Below are 18,374 nucleotides of genomic sequence, written 5' to 3' on the forward strand. Positions count from 1 at the left end.
AAACTGACAGAATGGACTCTGTGGCAATAAAATACCAAATTGCATGTGTTCGTGAAGATCATGGGGAAAAAAAGATACCAAATTACAAACAAGACCTATGACCATGCCAGGTAAGGATTCAGCCACACAGTCTGACTCTTCAAGATCAACTCTGTTCTAACTGCCACAAGGTTCTTCTTTTTCTCTAGCAGCCAAACAAGCACTGTCCTGGATAAGCAATAGGAAAACAACTGCAGCTCACCACCAGATGCCAACTGACCTCCTGTTCCACAAGCCAAAACTATAGCTGTGACTGGATAAGAGACTGCCTTCAGTAACTCTCTCCTGACAAGAAGACCACCAGCCATAGACTGGTTCTAGCCAGTTTACAGAGGCTGTGCACTTGAGTGCCCCGTCTCCTTGCTTCACCTTTTGAGGTATGGGGCCTGAATATAATGTTGTCCCCACCTCAAAGTGAACATGGAATGCAAAGAACATACCTGTCTGGAAAAAATAACTGTCAGATACTACGCTTAGTACCTGGGTGATGAAATAATCTATACACCAAATCCTCATGACAAGTTTACCTATATAACAAACCTGCACATGTACCCCGAACCTAAAAGTTCTTTTAAAAATGTATGTTTGGGCCAGATGCAGTGGCTCACATCTGTAATCCCAGCACTTTGGGAGGCTGAGGCGGGTGGATCACAAGGTCAGATCGAGACCGTCCTGGCTAACATGGTGAAACCCCATCTCTCCTAAAAATACAAAAAAAATTAGCCAGGTGAGGTGGCTCACACCTGTAATCCTAGCACTTTGGAAGGCCGAGGCAGTCAGATCACTTGAGGCCAGGAGCTAGAGATCAGCCTGGTCAACATGGTGAAACCCCATCTCTACCAAAAATACAAAAATTAGCCAGGCGTGGTGGTAGGCGCCTGTAATCCCAGCTACTCGGGAGGCTGAGGCAGGAGAATCACTTGAACCTGGGAGGCGGAGATTGCAGTGAGCCAAGATCGCGCCACTGCACTCCAGCCTGGGCGACAGAGCAAGACTCCAACTCAAAAAAAAAAAAAAAAAATAAGAAAAAAAAGAAAAGATGCATGTTTGGGCCAGGCACGGTGGCTCATGCCTGTAATCCAGCACTTTGGGAGGCTAAGGCGGGTGGATCACCTGAGGTCAGGAGTTCAAGACCAGCCTGACCAATATGATGAAACCCCGACTCTACTAAAAATACAAAAATTAGCCAGGCCTGGTGGCATGCGCCAGTAATCCCAGCTACTCAGGAGACTGAGATAGGAGAATCGCTTGAACCCGGGAGGCGGAGGTTGCAGTGAGCCAAGATTGTGCCATTGCACTCCAGCCTGGGCAACAAGAGTGAAACTCTGTCTCAAAAAAAATAAAATAAAATAAAATAAATTGCATGTCTGTTCAGTACACATGCATCAGGACCCCCTCCATGAATATTCATAACTCCACCTATAACCTGTTGAATATATATACTTGGTCAACCCATTCAGCACAAATTCCTGTTCCAACCCCTCCTACTCTGAAGTGCCTACCTTTCAGGCTCTGCCAAAGGTTACGCTTCCCAGCCTGTGGGATGGCCAGCCTACAGGCTGCAACTCTTTCTAAGAAATAAAGTATCCTTTCCAAATATGTACATTTCTTGAATTTTAAGTTGACAAAGCCAAAGGTAAATTATTCCAGATGGAAATTTTCCAGAGAAAATAAAAGTGCTAAAAATGATAAACAGAGGGATAAAAAGAAAAGACCAATTTTCTTTCTTTTCTTCGGTCTTTTAAAAATGTCAAATTGTGCCGGGCGTGGTGGCTCACACCTGTAATCCCAGCACTTTGGGAGGCCGAGGCAGGCGGATCACGAGGTCAGGAAATCGAGACCATCCTGGCTAACACAGTGAAACCCTGTCTCTACTAAAAATACAAAAAATTGGCTGGGCGAGGTGGCGGGCGCCTGTAGTGCCAGCTACTCAGGAGGCTGAGGCAGGAGAATGGTGTGAACCCCGGGAGGCGGAGCCTGCAGTGAGCCGAAATCGCGCCACTGCGCTCCAGCCTGGGCAACAGCGAGACTCCATCTCAAAAAAAAAAAAAAAAAAGTCAAATTGTAGCTTTCGGATGAGGGGGTGGGGGCAGTATCAGTCTGTCAAGCTGAAAAGGGCAGAATGCCCAAGGCCCAGCAGTGGGTCAGCATGCATGTCAAGGACAAGATGGGAAGCACGTCCAGAGATGAGCTCTCTAACTGGCTTTTTATCCTATGTCTTCTCATTATCCCTTCCCCTTCATCAGGGCCACGCTTAAGGAACCAGGATGTCCTGGGCCAGCTCTGGACTGGCACACATGCCATAGGATTAGAGAAGGTATGTCTGGGACCAACTCTGGCTCAACATGCAAGACATGGGGAAAATTGAGATACCCAGGGCCCAGCTTAAGCCAATGTGTTCAGCAGGGCACAGGAACATGTTGGTCAGGGCTGAGCTGTGTAACTCACCTTTACCCTTTTTTCATCCTCACCTCTCCCTCCCTTTCATCAAACCCAAGCTTTTGGTCAGTGAATCCAGGAAGGGGAAGGGGAAGGGAATATTTCTTAGTTCAGCTTTAGGACAGCATGCCCAGCAGCAAACTGTGGGGAGGGAACAGCAGCATGTCTTCAGCTGAGTTTGGCTAGCACAGCTAGGAGTGTTAACCTATAGGGAGACTGAGCAAAAAAGCAAACACACTTAAGAAAACAGGAACCAGATTTCTCACCGTTGGAAACGCTAGGTATAAATGTGGAAAGGGGTAAGACTGTAATAAATTCTGTGTAATGGACTGGAATTAGAGGTATCAGTGTGAACCCTAATACATAAATAGATCCAGAAAAATATCTATTTGGTTTCCAAATACCATTTCCACTAAAAGCAAGGAGGACTCCTTGGACGACTGTCTGGTTCCAGGGCTGGGACAGGGAAGAATAAGATTAGCTGAAACACCTTGTTTTAGCGAATGTAAGAAAGCGTTCAAAGAATGACAAGGGCTTGTCGAAAAGACGCCAGATGCACAACATGAATATTCTTGGTGCTATTGAACTGTACACTTAAAAATGGTTAAGACTGGCCAGGCACAGTGGCTCACGCCTGTAATTCCAGCACTTTGGAAGGCTGAGATGGGCAGATCATCCGAGGTCAGGAGTTCACGGCCAGCCTGGCCGACATGGCGAAACCCCGTCTCTAATAAAAATTCAAAAATTAGCCGGGCTTGGTGGTGCACGCCTGTAATTCCAGCTCCTCGGGAGGCTGAGGCAGGAGAATCGCTTAAACCCAGGAGGCGGAGATTGGAGTGAGTCAAGATGGCGCCATTGCACTCCAGCCTGGGTGATAGAGCAAGACTCCATCTCAAAAAAAAAAAAGGTTAACACTGGCCAGGAGTTGTAGCTCACCCTGTAATTCCAGCACTTTGGGAGGCCGAGGTGGGAGGACAGCTTGAGCCCAGGAGTTCAAGACTAGCGTGGGCAACATGGCCAGAATAAAAAGGTTAAGATAGTAAATTTTGTTATGCGTTTGCTTTTTTACTGCAATTAAAAATTAAGATAGGCCAGGCGCGGTGGTTCATGCCTGTAATCCCAGCACTTTGGGAGGCCAAGGTGGGTGGATCACGAGGTCAGGAGTTCGAGACCAGCCTGGCCAACATGGTGAAACCCCATCTCTACTAAAAATACAAAAATTAGACGGGAGTGGTGGCGGGCGCCTGAAATCCCAGCTGCTCAGGAGGCTGAGGCAGAAGAATCGCTTGAACCTGGGAGTTAGAGGTTGCAATGAGCCAAGATCATGCCACTGCACTCCGACCTGGGCAACAAAGCAAGACACCATCTCAAAAAAAGTAATAATAATTAAAATAAATAAAAATACAAATAAAAGAGACCAGAGCCAGCTTAAAGTGTTTCCCACTGGCTGAGTTTGGGACAATTTGAGCTTCAAAATAAATAAGGATACTAGAGGACTACAGTCTTGTAAGTAAAATAAGAATAAATAAGAACTTTAAAATGAAGAAACTTGGCAAGACTATCTTAACCAAGTAACCACAGTTAACAACACCAACATGGGACAAATCGACATTATTTTCCCTGATACAATGCAATGAGAATACATCATCTGTGTGGCAGTCCTACCGAAAACACATAAAGTCATGAGAAAAAAACAGACCCAACTGAGAGACATCCTACTAACTGATCTGTAATCTTCAAAAATATCAATCATGAAAGACAAGAAAAGACTAGGAACCGGTCGGGCGCGGTGGCTCACGCCTGTAATCCCAGCACTTTGGGAGGCCGAGGCGGGCAGATCACGAGGTCAGGAGATCGAGACCATCCTGGTTAACACAGTGAAACACCGTCTCTACTAAAAATACAAAAAATTAGCCGGGCGCAGTGGCGGGCACCTGTAGTCCCAGCTACTCGGGGGGCTGAGGCAGGAGAATGGCGTGAACCGGGGAGGCGGAGCTTGCAGTGAGCCGAGATTGCGCCACTGCACTCCGGGCTGGGCGAAAGAGCGAGACCCCGTCTCAAAAAAAAAAAAAAAAAAGACTAGGAACCATTTCAAGTTCAAAGAGCCTAAAGAGACATGCAAACCAAATGCAACACATGATCCTGAATCTATAAAATCTATGGATCCTAGAACTATATAAAACAAAGTATCATAACAATCAGCAAGTCTGAGTGGAGTCATGAATTACGATGCAAGATCAAATGGATGTCAATTTCCTGATTTTAATGATGTCAGAATGGTGTGGTTAGAGTGTCCTTGTACCAAGGAAGGTACAGTTGATGTGTTAAAGGGTCATGGGGCATTATGTCTACAATTTATTCTTAATGGTTCAGAAATGTTAACACTTGAGGGATCTGGGTGGAAGGTGTATGAGGGCTCTGTGTACTCTGTATATACTCTGTGTGCTTTAAATCTACTACGTATATATAATTAAATCATTTCAATATAAAAAGGTGAAAAGTCGATTGTTTAAATCAAAAAAAAATCTAATGTAAGATTTATAACATGTATAGAAAAAAATACATGCCAAAAGTGTGCAAAAAACAGGAGGGAGTACAAATGGAATGATACTGCTGATAGGTTCTTTTTTTTTTTTTTTTTTTTTTTGAGACGGAGTCTCGCTCTGTCGCCCAGGCTGGAGTGCAGTGGTGCTATCTCGGCTCACTGCGAGCTCCACCTCCCAGGTTCACGCCATTCCCCTGCCTCAGCCTCCCGAGTAGCTGGGACTATAGGCGCCCGCCACCACACCCGGCTATTTTTTGTATTTTTAGTAGAGACGGGGTTTCACCTTGTTAGCCAGGATGGTCTCGATCTCCTGACCTCGTGATCCGCCTGCCTCGGCCTCCCAAAGTGCTGGGATTACAGGCGTGAGCCACAGCGCCCGGCCTGCTGATATGTTCCTACACTGTACAAGAAAGAAATGATATTAATGGATGGTAATCTGTGACAAGACATGGATATATATAGCAATATCTAGAGGAGTTACAGCAAAAAAGCCAGTAGCAATAGAACAGAGTTAAAAATACTCAAAAAGGAGAAACAAAGAAGAAAGCACAAAGGGAAAGAGAAAACAAATACCAAAATGATAGACTTAAACACAATGACATCAATTATGTAAACTTCACAATTAAAAGGCAGAAACTATCAGACTAGATAAAAAAGCAAGCTATAACAAAATGCTCTTTATAAAGCATGCAGTTTAAAACTCCAGACTTGTTGAAAGACACACACCATGCAAACATGCAGCATAAGAAAGTGGGGTAGCCAGGCGTGGCTGGCTCAAGCCTGTAACCCCAGCTTCTTGGGAGGCTGAGGAAGATCACTGAGGTCAGGAGTTTGAGACTACCTGGGTAACGTAGTGAGACCCCATCTCTAAAAAAAAAAAAATTAGCCAGGCATGGTGGTGCACACCTGTACTCCCAACTACCTGGGGGGCTGAGGCAGAAAATCACTTGAGCCCAGGAGTTCCAGGCTGCAGTGAGTTATGATCATACTACTGCTCTCCAGCCTCGGTGACAGAGCGAGACTCTTTGGCAGTTGCTAAAGTCCCTAAAGCAAAAAATAGAACATGGTGTGGCTATATTAATATCAGACAAGAGATTGGGACAAGAAGTCTTACTAGAAATAAAGATGGTCATTTCATAATGAAAAAGATTCATTTCAACAAGACATTATGGGCTAGGAGCAGTGGCTCACGCCTGTAATCCCAGCACTTTGGGAGGCTGAGGTGGGTGGATCACCTGAGGTCAGGAGTTCAAGACCAGGCTGGCTAACATGGCAAAACCCCATCTCTACTAAAAATACAAAAATTAGCCGAGCATGGTGGTGCATGCCTGTAATTCCAGCTACTCAGAAGGCTGAGACAGGAGAATCACTTGAACCCAGGAGGTGGAGGTTGCAGTGAGCCAAGATCGCACCACTACACTGCAGCCTGGGCAAGAGAGAAAGACTCCATCTCAAAAAAAAAGACATTATCATCCTAAATGTGTATGTACTTAACAACAGAGCTTCAAAATACACGAAGCCAAAATTAACTAAAGGGAAAAACAAATCCAAAATAATAACTAGAGAACTTAACACCCTCTCTCTCAATAACTGACAGAATTAGCTGGATGCAGTGGCTCATGCCTGTAATCCCAGCACTTTGGGAGGCCAAGATGGCTTTAGGCCAGGTGTTCAAGACCACCCTGGACAACATACTATAATACTGATACTCTACAAAAACTTTCTAAAAAGTTAGCCAGGGCAGGGCACGATGGCTCACACCTATAATCTCAGCACTTTGAGAGGCCGAGGCAGGCAGATCACTTGAGATCAAGAATTTGAGATCAGCCTGGCCAACATGTTGAAACCTCATCTCTATTAAAAATGCAAAAATTAGCCAGGCATAGTGGTGGGCACCAGTAATCTCAGCTACTTGGGAGGCTGAGGTAGTAGAATTGATTGAAACCGGGAGGCAGAGGTTGCAGTGAGCCAAGATCACGCCACTGCACCCCAGCCTGGGCAACAGAGTGAGACTCCATCTCAGTAAATAAATAAATAAATACAGCAACCATTATAAAATAAAAAAATAAATTTTTTAAAAAATTAGCTGGGCTGGGTGCAGTGGCTCACACCTATAATCCCAGCACTTTGGGAGACCAAGGCGGCTGGATCACCTGAGGTCAGGAGTTCGAGAGCAGCCTGGCCAACATGGTGAAACCCCGTCTCTACTAAAAATACAAAAATCAGCCGGGTGTGGTGGCGGGTGCCTGTAATCCTAGCTACCAGGGAGGCTGAGGCATGAGAATCGCTAGAACTTGGGAGGCAGAGATCGCAGTGAGCTGAGATCGCGCCATTGCACTCCAACCTGGGCAACAAGAGTGAGACTCCGTCTCAAAAAAAAAAAAAAAATTTAGCTGGGCATAGTGGCACACACCTATGGTCCTAACTACTTGGGAGGTTGAGACATGAGAACTGCAGGAGGTTGAGGCATAAGAACTGCAGGAGTTTGAGGTTATACTGAGCTCTGATTGCACCACTACACTCCAGCCTGGGTTACGGAATGAGACCCTATCTCTGGAAAGAGAAAAAAAACAAAGAATTAGTAGACAAAAATTTAGCAGAAAGTTTGGCAGTGTCTTATAAAGTTAAACATATAGTTCCCATAAAATTCAGCAATTCCATTATTAGGTATTTACCCAAAAGAAATAAAAATATGTTCACATAATGACTCATTCACAAATGTTCACAGCAGCTTTTTCAAAATACAAAGTAGACTGGGAGGCCGCGGCAACTGTATCACCTGAGGTCAGGGGTTCGAGACCAGCCTGGCCAATGTGGTGAAACCCCGTCTCTACTAAAAATACAAAAATTAGCCAGGCATCGTGGCAGGCGCCTATCATCCCAGCTACTCAGGAGGCTGAGGCAGGAGAATCACTTGAACCCAGGAGGCAGAGGTTGCAGTGAGCCGAGATCACACCATTGCGTTCTAGTCTGGGTGACAAGAGCAAAACTCCATCTCAAAATATATATACAAACTAGAAAGAAACTAAATCTCCAACAAATGAATAAACAAATCACAACATAAACATACAACAAAATATTACCCAGCAACTGAAACATGCAGCAATATATGGATAGATCTCAAAAACATTATGCTGAGTACAGTGATCCCTGCACAACAGAATGTATACTGTATGAATCTATCTGTATGAAGTTCTAGAATGAACAAAACTAACCTATGGTGGAAGAAAATCACAACAGTAGTACCTTGGGGGAAGGACTTTCTAAGAGGCATAAGGGAATTTTCTCAGTGATGGTAAGTAATGTTTTATTTCTTAGTAGGGGTTTCAGTTACATAGGAGTATGCATTTGTCAAAATTTAGCTAATATTCACTGAAGATGTGTGTATTTGGCCAGGACCGGTGGCTCATGCCTTAATACCAACACTTTGGCAGGCCAAGACAGAAGGATTGCTTAAGCCCAGGAATTCAAGACCAGCCTGGGCAACACAGCGAGACCTTGTCTCTACAATAAATAAAAAAATTAGCTGGGCATGGTGACAAACCCATTTAGTCCTAGCTACTCAGGAGGCTGGGGTGGGAGGATCACTTGAGTCTGGGAAGTCAAGGCTGCAATGTGCCGTGATTGCACCACTGCACTCCAGCCTCTGTGACAGAGTGAGACTCTGTTTAAAAAAAAAAAAAAAAAGTTTGTATTTCATTGTTACATTTTACATCAAAAGAAAACTGTAAGCAAATATTGAACTCTAGTTAATGACACGCATGCTAATGTATTTAGATCAAAGTGAAACAACGTCTGCAATTTATTGAGGAATGCATCAGAAAAATAAAATGAGTTGATGGGCAGGTACAGTGATAAACAGATGCTAGATATGGGATAAAACAAGTATAGCCAGGCCGGGCAGGGTGGCTCATGCGTGTAATCCCAGCACTTTGGGAGGCCGAGGTGGGCGGATCATCTGAGGTCAAGAGTTCTAGACCAGCCCCACCAACATGGTGAAACCCTGTCTCTACTAAATACAAAAACTTAGCTGGGCGTGATGGCACATGCCTGCAATCCCAGCTGCTGGGGAGGCTGAGGCAGGAGAATCGCTTGAACAAAGGAGGCAGAGGTTGCAATCAGCCGAAATCACGCTACTGCACTCCATCCTAGGTGACAGAGTGACACTCCGTCTCAAAAAAAAAACAAAAACAAAACAAGTATAGCCAATGTTAGTGGCAGAATCTAGGTGGTGGGTGTGCAAGTATTCACTGCAAAATTCTTTCAGCTTTGGTGTACTCAAAAAACATTTTTTTTTTTTTTTTGAGACAGAGGCTCCCTCTGTCGCCCAGGCTGGAGTGCAATGGCACAATCTCAGCTCACAGCAACCTCCGCCTCCTGGGTTCAAGCGATTCTCCCACCTCAGCCTCTGGAGTAGCTGGGACTACAGGCACACACCACCATGCCCTGCTAATTTTTGTATTTTTGTAGAGATAGCATTTCGCCATGTTGGCCAGGCTGGTCTTGAACTTCTGACCTCAGGTGATCTGCCTGCCTTGGCCTCCTAAAGTACTGGGATTAGAGGCGTGAGCACCGTGCCCAGCCCAAAAATTTTCATGATAAAATGCTGAGGGTGGAAGAATGTGCTGGAAAAAGCAGACACGGAAGCTGCACATTCCTCTTTCAAGGAAGACAGACAATACTAAGTGAGAGGAGGAGCCTTAGAAAGGAACTTGAACTCAGCCTGACATTAGAAGTGCACCGGCAGGTGGGCTATGGTTATTGTCTATACCCAAGAACGTGAAAAGTAAAAGCTATGTAAAGGTGATGTACCTAATGGCAGTAATAAATCAGCTAGACATAATCATACCTAGGGCATTTTCAGACATCTGACAGAAAGTCAACATGCACCATAACTGACACTTAGACCTGACCAAGGCATCTCATTAAGAACATGTACCCTTGGCCAGGCACGGTGGCACATGGTAGCACACACTGGCCAGGACTTTGGGAGGGCGAGGCAGGTGGATCATGAGGTCAAGAGATCAAGACCATCCTTGCCAACATGGTGAAACCCCATCTCTACCAAAAATAAAAAAATTAGCCGGGCATGGCAGCACACGCCTGCAGTCCCAGCTACTTGGGAAGCTGAGGCAGAATTGCTTGAACCCGGGAGGCAGAGCCTGCAGTGAGCTGAGATCATGCCACTGCACTCCAGCCTGGGCAGCAGAGCAAGACTCCGTCTCCAAAAAAACATGTACCACACCACATAAACCAGTAAGGTCAGTTTCCGTGCCTGACCAGACAGCTCATGGTGACAACACACAGGAAGCAAATTTGATTTTTAAAAAAAAACCTGCATGAAATTTTAAACTATAGAATGGACATAAAGATTTAAATAAAGGCTTCTCTCTTTTTTTTCTCCAAGGTACAAAAACAACATGTGAAATGGTATCTCCCACTCCTCACTAGGTTTCCCTTAAGAACAGTGACACTACGGGTTTAGGCTGACCAGTCTTCTCACTTTTAGAAAAGTGAAAAATCTCCTTGGGTTACAAGACACACCATCCTAAGCTGCAACCAAAAGCCCAAATTCCATATTCCTATTATGCTTATTAAAGGGGGTCACTTTCATTGCACATACATCTAATGCCTATGATCAAATGCCCTAATTCTTAACATAATCCAAGCAAAAAATTGTTACTGTTTGGGCACACTTGGGAGAAAAAAAAAAAAGATCACATTTTTGGCACAGACACAAGGCTAAGGAAAAAAGTTCTTATTTCTACAAAACAAAAAACCCTAGTGGTTCCATTGACAAATCCAAATGTAAACTCCCTCATACCTGTAGAATCATTTGAAGAGCAGTTGCTGTTCTTGATTGAAAGATAAAAAAGTCAAGGAGCGCAAAGTGCGCTAACAAAGATCCACTGTTCACAAGGACACAGCGATGCATGCAGAGAACATGGCTGGGCTCACCGCTCCCGCCACAGATCCCAGAGCACAAAGCCTGTCCCAGGTGAAATGAATGACATCCCTGACTGTGCCAGCTCTCAAAACACCATACATGTTCTCCCAACCACAAAGAGTGCGCTGATTTATGGTTTACATACAGCACAGTGAGGGTTGTCCTGTCACTCTGAGCAGCTCATCTGTGGCCATGTTGACAGTGTAGACTTGGTCCTCAGAACTCACCCCAGAGACCCTAAGGCAGCCAGCAGATGAGGCCAGAATGACCAGCAACATAAGGCTTGTTACTCTTCTGTCTTGATGAGTTACTACTGCACTTCTATCTACAAACTGAACTCTAGGGTTTGCTTCAAAATCACCGGGTGCATTAGCCTTCTTGGGCTGCCAGGACAAAGTATTATAGACTTGAGTGGCTTCAATAATAGAAACTTACTCTCTTAGAGTCTAGATGGTGGAAGTCCAAGATCAAGGTAAATGCAAGGTGGTTTCTCCTGAGGTCTCTCCTTGGCTTGTAGATGGCTGCCTTCTCCATGAGTCCTCAAATGATCATTCCTCTATCTCTGTGTCCTAATATCTTCTTATAAGGACATCCACCAGATTGGATTAGGGCCCACACAATTGCCTCATTTTACCTCAGTCACCTCCTTAAAGACTCCATCTTCAGGCTGGGCGTTGTGGCTCAAGCCTGTAATCCCAGCACTTTGGGAGGCCGAGGTGGGTGGATCACAGGGTCAGGAGATTGAGACCATCCTGGCTAATACAGTGAAACCCCATCTCTGCTAAAAATACAAAAAAATTAGCTGGGCGTGGTGGCGGGCGCCTGTAGTCCTAGCTACTCGGGAGGCCGAGGCAGGAGAATGGTGTGAACCTGGGAGGCGGAGCTTGCAGCAAGCCGAGATCGCACCACTGCATTCCAGCCTGGGTGACAGAGCAAGACTCCGTCTAAAAAAAAAGACTCCATCTTCAAATACAGTCACATCCTGAGGTCCTGGAAGTAGGGGCTTCAGCACATGACTCTGAGGGGACACTATTCAGCCCACACAGGCAAGAAGCAGCGATGACGAGAAGGTGCACATGAAACTGACTGCCCACACATGGGCACAGGGGACTTCATTACATGATTTTTTTCTTTACATTTGCTTTTAAAGTTTTCATAAAGGTTTTTCTGATTACTCTTACCAAAGCCTGCTTCCACCATCTATCCCCGGGTTCCACTTCCTGCTCTGCGGCCACAGGCTCACCATACACATTTCAGTCTCCTGCATCTGTGTCTGACAGATGTGCTAATAACTGTAGTGTGCTAATAAACAGTAGTTTAATGGACAAGTGAATGCATGATGTGGAACACCTCCAGTGGCTTCAAGTGCATACAGAATCAACACCCAACTCCCCAGCCCAAGGACCTCCCAGGACTGGGGGGCCCTCTCCACCTCATCTCTGCTTCTGAACTGCAGGACACAGTCCCGGTCCCAATCTGTCTGGAAGTGGCTGCTGCCTGCCCCATGTCTCTTCTGACATCCTAGGTCTGCCCTTACTCTCTAATTTTAGGTGTAAGTGACCTACTTTCCAAAGTGCAATGTCCCTAACCCTTTTCTCAGTGTGCTAAGCACGTAATAGGCAAGGTACGACCAAGTTATCTCATTAAAAACTTGTATCGCCACCACATAAACCAACAAGTAAATAGAGGGTGATTTAAATGCTCAATAGTTAGATTTATAGGACTTAATCATGACCATTTACTTACACTGCAAGGTGACAACAAGGACGGGGCACTGCTGACGGAAATGAAGAAACTGGAAGATCAAGAGTAAGCGCCCCAGTGGGGCAGACTGCAGACGCCCTTCTCATCTGCAGGGAAGCCCTTCACTGCAATAACATTGCTAAGAGAAACGTTTTGCTTTACACTATCTTCCTCTGAAAGGATGCTCAAAGCAGCCCTGGAAGGTTCTGATGTGCTTTCTGAATCTAAATTATGACAGAATCTGACTATATGTTGAAAATTAATAAATATATACAATGTAAACAGTAACTCTTCAAGACAGAAAAGTAACCAGCCTTATGTTGCCGATCATTCTGGCCTCATCTACTGGCTGCCTTAGGTTCTCTGCTGAGCACCTCCTGCCTGGTTCTCCAGCCTCCTGACCCTTAGTTACCAAGTTGCCATCCAAGAATCACTGCGATAGCTACCCAAGAGGAAAAATAAAACAAAATATAGCAGCCCCAATTCACCTTCTGAACCCAAGTATGGTTTGTGACAGTTATAGAATCGGTTTAGTGGGTCATGACCATGAGCCTTTTTTTTTGAGACGGAGTCTTACTCTTGTCGCCCAGGCTGGAGTGCAACGGCACGTTCTCAGCTCACTGCAACCTCCACCTCCCGAGTTCAAGTGATTCTCCTGCCTCAGCCTCACAAGTAGCTACGATTACAGGCCCCGCCACCACACTCGGCTAATTTTTGTATTTTTAGTAGAGATGGGGTTTCATCATGGCTGGTCTCAAGACTCCTGACCTCAGGTGATCCACCCACCTCAGCCTCCCAAAGTGCTGGGATTACCGGCGTGAGCCATCGCACCCGGCCAACCACCAGTTTTAATGGAAAGAAAAAAAATAGAATTAAAAAATCAGAGCGTTTAAGTGTGGTTCCTTTAAACTTTCACTTCAGTTATACAGACACACACATTTGTGTCTGCATCAGGTCAGCATAGAGAAGGTATGGCTTCCTGGGGCCTGCAGTGACCAAATTTTAAAAGGTACTGGTCCAATCCAAGCTTTCAGTTCCTCACAGACATAGGTCCAGCGGTGACTACAGCAGCTGATAGCTCAGGGCCTGTAACCTAGAGGATCTTTTCCCCTCCACTTTTTATTATGGAAATTCTCAAAAATACATAAAAGTAGACAGAACAATGTATAACTATTACCAAAGCATTCAGCTATCCCCTTTTGTTTCTTCGAGTAAAGCAAATCCCAGAAATCCTATTATTTCACCTACAAATATCTCAGAATACATGCCTATCAGATCGGAACTTAATATAATTATCATACCGAACAAAATTAATAATTCCTTATTTATTATTTAATATCTAGTCTTACATTTCTAGCGATCTTTTTTTCTTTTTTCTCTTGAGACAGGGTCTTGCTGTCACTCAGGTGGTGGCACAATCACACTCACTGCAGCCTCGACCTCCAGGGCTCAAGCGATCTTCCCTTCTCAGCATCCCAAGTAGCTGGAACTACAGGCATGCACCACCATGCTCAGCTAATTTTCTTATTTTTTGTAGAGATAGGGTCTCACTACATTGTCCAGGCTGATCTCAAACTCCTGGGCTCAAGTCATCCTCCCACCTCAGCCTCCCAAAGTGCTGGGATTACAGGCATAGCCACTGCACTCAGCCTATAATCATTTTCTACCTTAAACAATGCAAATAAATTAGATCAATGTAAAAATATTTAACTTTGATCAGTGTGAAATCATAGCCACCTGGTGGGGCAACTGAAGACCAGAGGCAGCAGAGAAGCTGAGACCCACAAGGTTAAGGCCACAGGATGGTTTTTTTTTTTGGAGATGGAGTCTCGCTCTGTTGCCCAGGCTGGAGTGCAGTGGCATGATCTCAGCTCACTGCAACCTCTGCCTCTGGGGTTCAAGCGATTCTCCTGCCTCAGCCTCCTGAGTAGCTGGGATTATAGGCACATGCCACCAAGCCCAGCTAATTTTGTATTTTTAGTAGAGACGGGGTTTCACCATGCTGGCCAGGCTGGTCTCAAACTCCTGGTGTCAAGTGATCCGCCTGCCTCGGCCTCCCAAAGTGTTAGGATTACCTACACCCGGCCCTGACAAGACAGCTTTTTTGGGCTGTGATCTGAGTATAAAAATCCACACAACCCAACTTAAGTGCATCCAAGTTTCTAATAAAAAGGAATTACTGTCAGGTGCGGTGGCTCATGCCACCCAGCACTTTGGGAGGCCAAGGTGGGTGGATCACCTGAGGTCGGAGTTTGAGACCAGCCTGACCAACATGGAGAAACCCTGTCTCTACTAAAAATACAAAAATTAGCTGGGCATGGTGGCACATGCCTGTAATCCCAGCTACTCGGGAAGCTGAGGCAAGAGAATCACTTGAACCCGGGAGGCAGAGGTTGCAGTGAGCTGAGATCGTGCCATTGCACTCCAGCCTGGGTGACAAGAGCGAAACTCTATCTCAAAAAAAGGAATTACACAGTGCCACAATGCACAGAACATGAGTCCATACTGTAGGTAGGAGCCTTATTCTCCAAACCCCAAAACAGAACTTGTAGGCTAAAAAGTAGACATTCTGTAGACATCAGGTCAGAAGAGCAGCCCCAAGTGGTCACTTCTACTCCCCAGGCCCCACACCTTTAGTGGCCAGAGGACTTTTCTGTCAATGCACTCATTCCTTCAGATGGACCCATGAGTGATCCATCTCCCCATCAGCTCCTTGGGGCCACAAGCTCTTCCTGCATCCCCATCACCCAGTGAGTTTCATGGGACACAAGAGGGGCTCAACAGACATTTGTTAAATGAAACATGGCCCACTTGAGGAAACCCAGGTGTAAAATCATCATAACCACATGTGCTGAGGTGACTTGAGAAAGGGGAGTGCTACACTGGGGCCAAGTTTCCATGAGACTCACTTTGGTCCATCGGTTCTCTGCCAACTCACTGATTCCTGTGTCCTGAGGAAAATGGGCCGAGGTAAAACAAGCCTGAATCACTGCTTGGCAAGACACCAAGACAAGTGTCTGAGATTAAAAAGAAAAAAAAAAAAAAAAGAAAAAAAAAGGCCCACCTGGGCTCAGGTGATCCTGCCTCAGCCTCCCGAGTAGCTGAGACTATAGGCGAGCACTGCTGCGCCTGGCTAATTTCTGTATTTTTTGTATAGATGGGGTTTTGCCATGTTGCCCAGGCTGGTCTCGAACTCCTGAGCTAAAGTGATCCAGCCTCGGCCTCCCAAAGTGCTGGATTACAGGCGTAGCTACCGTACCCAGCCTAATTCTGCATTTTTTGAAGGTGCTAACTTAGAAGAATTTAAATGTCCAAACTGTACTTTCATAAAACTATTGTCAGTACTTCTGCTACTTACGTCTGAATTTGTGTATAAGTTTAGAGCAATGCAATTTACCTTAATGAGAATGATTTGACCACCGAAGTTATTAAACTGGAGGTGATTTCACATTGAATGTGGTAGCTGAGCAGGAAGGTTCTGCCAGCTTGCAATTGGCAAAGTACACGAGGTAAAGTGTGTTAAGTCATGACCTGGAGAAGAATCCATGCCCCAAAGCTCCTTGTCTGGCTTGTCTACAGGAAACAAGCTAAGACAAGTGGCAGAATACAGACAAAAAACACAAAACCCCTGGCTTAAGCAACTACATAACAACTGATTATCTCCTCTAGTGAGAAAATGAAATTAATAATTAACCGTTTATGCCTGAATTTTTTCATTACCCAACTGGAAAATTCTTGATAATTTTACTGTTTTTTCACTTATATCCCAAAAACTCAACAGTCTTACTGCTTCTCTCTCTCTCTCCCTATTGCTGGGTGTTTCATGTTTCTACCAAAGCTGACAGACAGCTCTAGAAAAAAAAATCACTCAATTCCATCCTTGCCTATCACACACAGGTAGATGGGCCAGGTACTCCTGTAAGTGGTGCACAATGAGGTCATCAGTCCTTAGCGCGCTCTTGGATCCCGGCATTCCACAGAGCAGATGGCTCACTTTCCGCAAAGCTCAGCATCATCCACACTCGGGCCTGATGGTCCCTGCTAAGCAGTCACCGGGTTAGCACCTCTCCTTTCCAACTAACTCCTTTTACACTGCTTGGCTCCTCCCTCTTCTGTGCGCAGCACCCATCTCTAATCTAACACCTGCAGGCTGAATCACTATCTTGAGCTATTTTCCAGCCTTAAAACATCTTTGTAGGTAACCGCAAATTATACTGCACCTGAATGAGACATGCATGGTGCTAACATGAAACAATGAGTTGAGAAAGTAGAGAACCAGCATCACAGGACTCCCTGAAGGCCACCTGGCTACATTCTATTTCAAACAGGACTTTTAAATGGGGCACTCTGTCAAACAAGGTGGTGAGTAGCTGTCAATTAAAGGACACTGCCCTGCAGAGTACAGGGTAGTAAAATCATAGTTAGGACTTATCGAGGTCTGCTTTAAACTTGTGGATAAAAGTGCGCACACACACATAAAAAAGAAAATGATAGCCAAGACGTGAATATTATAAAAAGCATTTATTTGAAAAAGATACATTTTATTAAAATCCATTTTCCACTTTAATGGTAGCTCAATCCACATCGTTTTTCCAGTCTTAAAATGTTTCTTTATCGACTACTATACCCCTTTACTGTAATTAAAGCCACATTTTGTAAAACTACATAAACTGGGGTTCGACTATGAACTATGTCCTAAACATTGAACTATGTCCTAAATCCCACTGCCAAATGTAGCGTCACTAAAATCAATCAATGGTTTTAGGTCCGAGTGATAGTGGACGAGTGAGCTGGCCATAAGGTGAAGGCCACCCTTGCTTTTACTGGATATCCGAAAACGAAGTCCAGTGAGCAGCAAACGTCTCCACGTTAACCACACAGCCCACTAGCTCCAGTTCCAGCCCTGGACAGCTTTCTGGCCCCTCGCCGGGCCCACTTCCTCTGCAGCCCCAGGTCCCGACGCGCAGGGAAGGCCGTCTGGGGCCGAGGTCGGGGCGAGCCGCTGCCCGGGCCAGAGGAAAGGCGCGGCGCTTCCTGCCCGCCCAGCCGCGAAAGCCCACCTGACCATTGTCCGGGGTCTCGCCCTGCCCCGCCCCGCCCAGCCAGCTGGCCCACTGCCCCCGCCCGGGCCCCGAGGAACACCCGCCCACCCCACCCTGGCCCCCCAACCCAGCCGCCCGCCGTCCACAGCAGCAGGACGCCCCCGCGCACGCTCACCTTCTTGCCTTTCTTGCTCTCCTCTTCCATATCGCCGCGTGCGGCTCCCGCGGCCCGCCCGGCCCGCCCCGGGAGACCCACCGCCAGCAGCCGCTACATGCTCGTCCCGGGCCCGCCGCCCCCGCGCTCCCGGCGCCGCCCGCCAGCCGGGCCCGAAGTCTCCGCCCCGGCCGCGCCCCGCACCCGCACTTCCGGGCCCGAGAGAGCCGGCCCCCTCCTCCGCCCCGCCCAGGCCCCACCTTCCCCAGCGCAGGCCCCGCCCACGGTTGTCGCTCATCCGCACTTTCAGGCCCAAGGGAATCGGACCCGCGGCGATCAGACCCCGCCCCTTCAGGGAAAACAGGGCCCGTTGGCCCCGCTCACGGCGAGAGCACCGCCCACAGGCTGAAGATCCTGCCCCTTCGGGACGGCCGAGAACGCGCCTGCCTTGCCCCACCCCCAGTC

General features: G+C 46.4%; 1 protein-coding gene across 4 annotated transcripts in view; it reads right to left on the reverse strand.

The window, feature by feature from the left end:
• The window catches only part of CCM2 (CCM2 scaffold protein), a 78,589-nt gene extending 60,505 nt beyond the window's left edge, over window positions 1-18,084 (reverse strand). For 3 of the 4 annotated variants that reach the window (XM_030797227.1, XM_030797229.1, XM_030797226.1), the window contains exon 1: window positions 17,931-18,067. In XM_030797227.1, coding sequence (XP_030653087.1) covers window positions 17,931-17,960 — 30 coding nt within the window. In that variant the 5' untranslated portion in view covers window positions 17,961-18,067. Of the gene's footprint in view, window positions 1-17,930 lie in introns of all 4 variants that reach the window. The other variant, XM_030797228.1, reaches the window with a different exon arrangement.
• Between the last annotated feature and the right edge of the window lie 290 nt (window positions 18,085-18,374).

The sequence above is a fragment of the Nomascus leucogenys genome, chromosome 17 (assembly GCF_006542625.1).
Source record: "Nomascus leucogenys isolate Asia chromosome 17, Asia_NLE_v1, whole genome shotgun sequence".
Lineage (NCBI taxonomy): Eukaryota > Metazoa > Chordata > Mammalia > Primates > Hylobatidae > Nomascus > Nomascus leucogenys.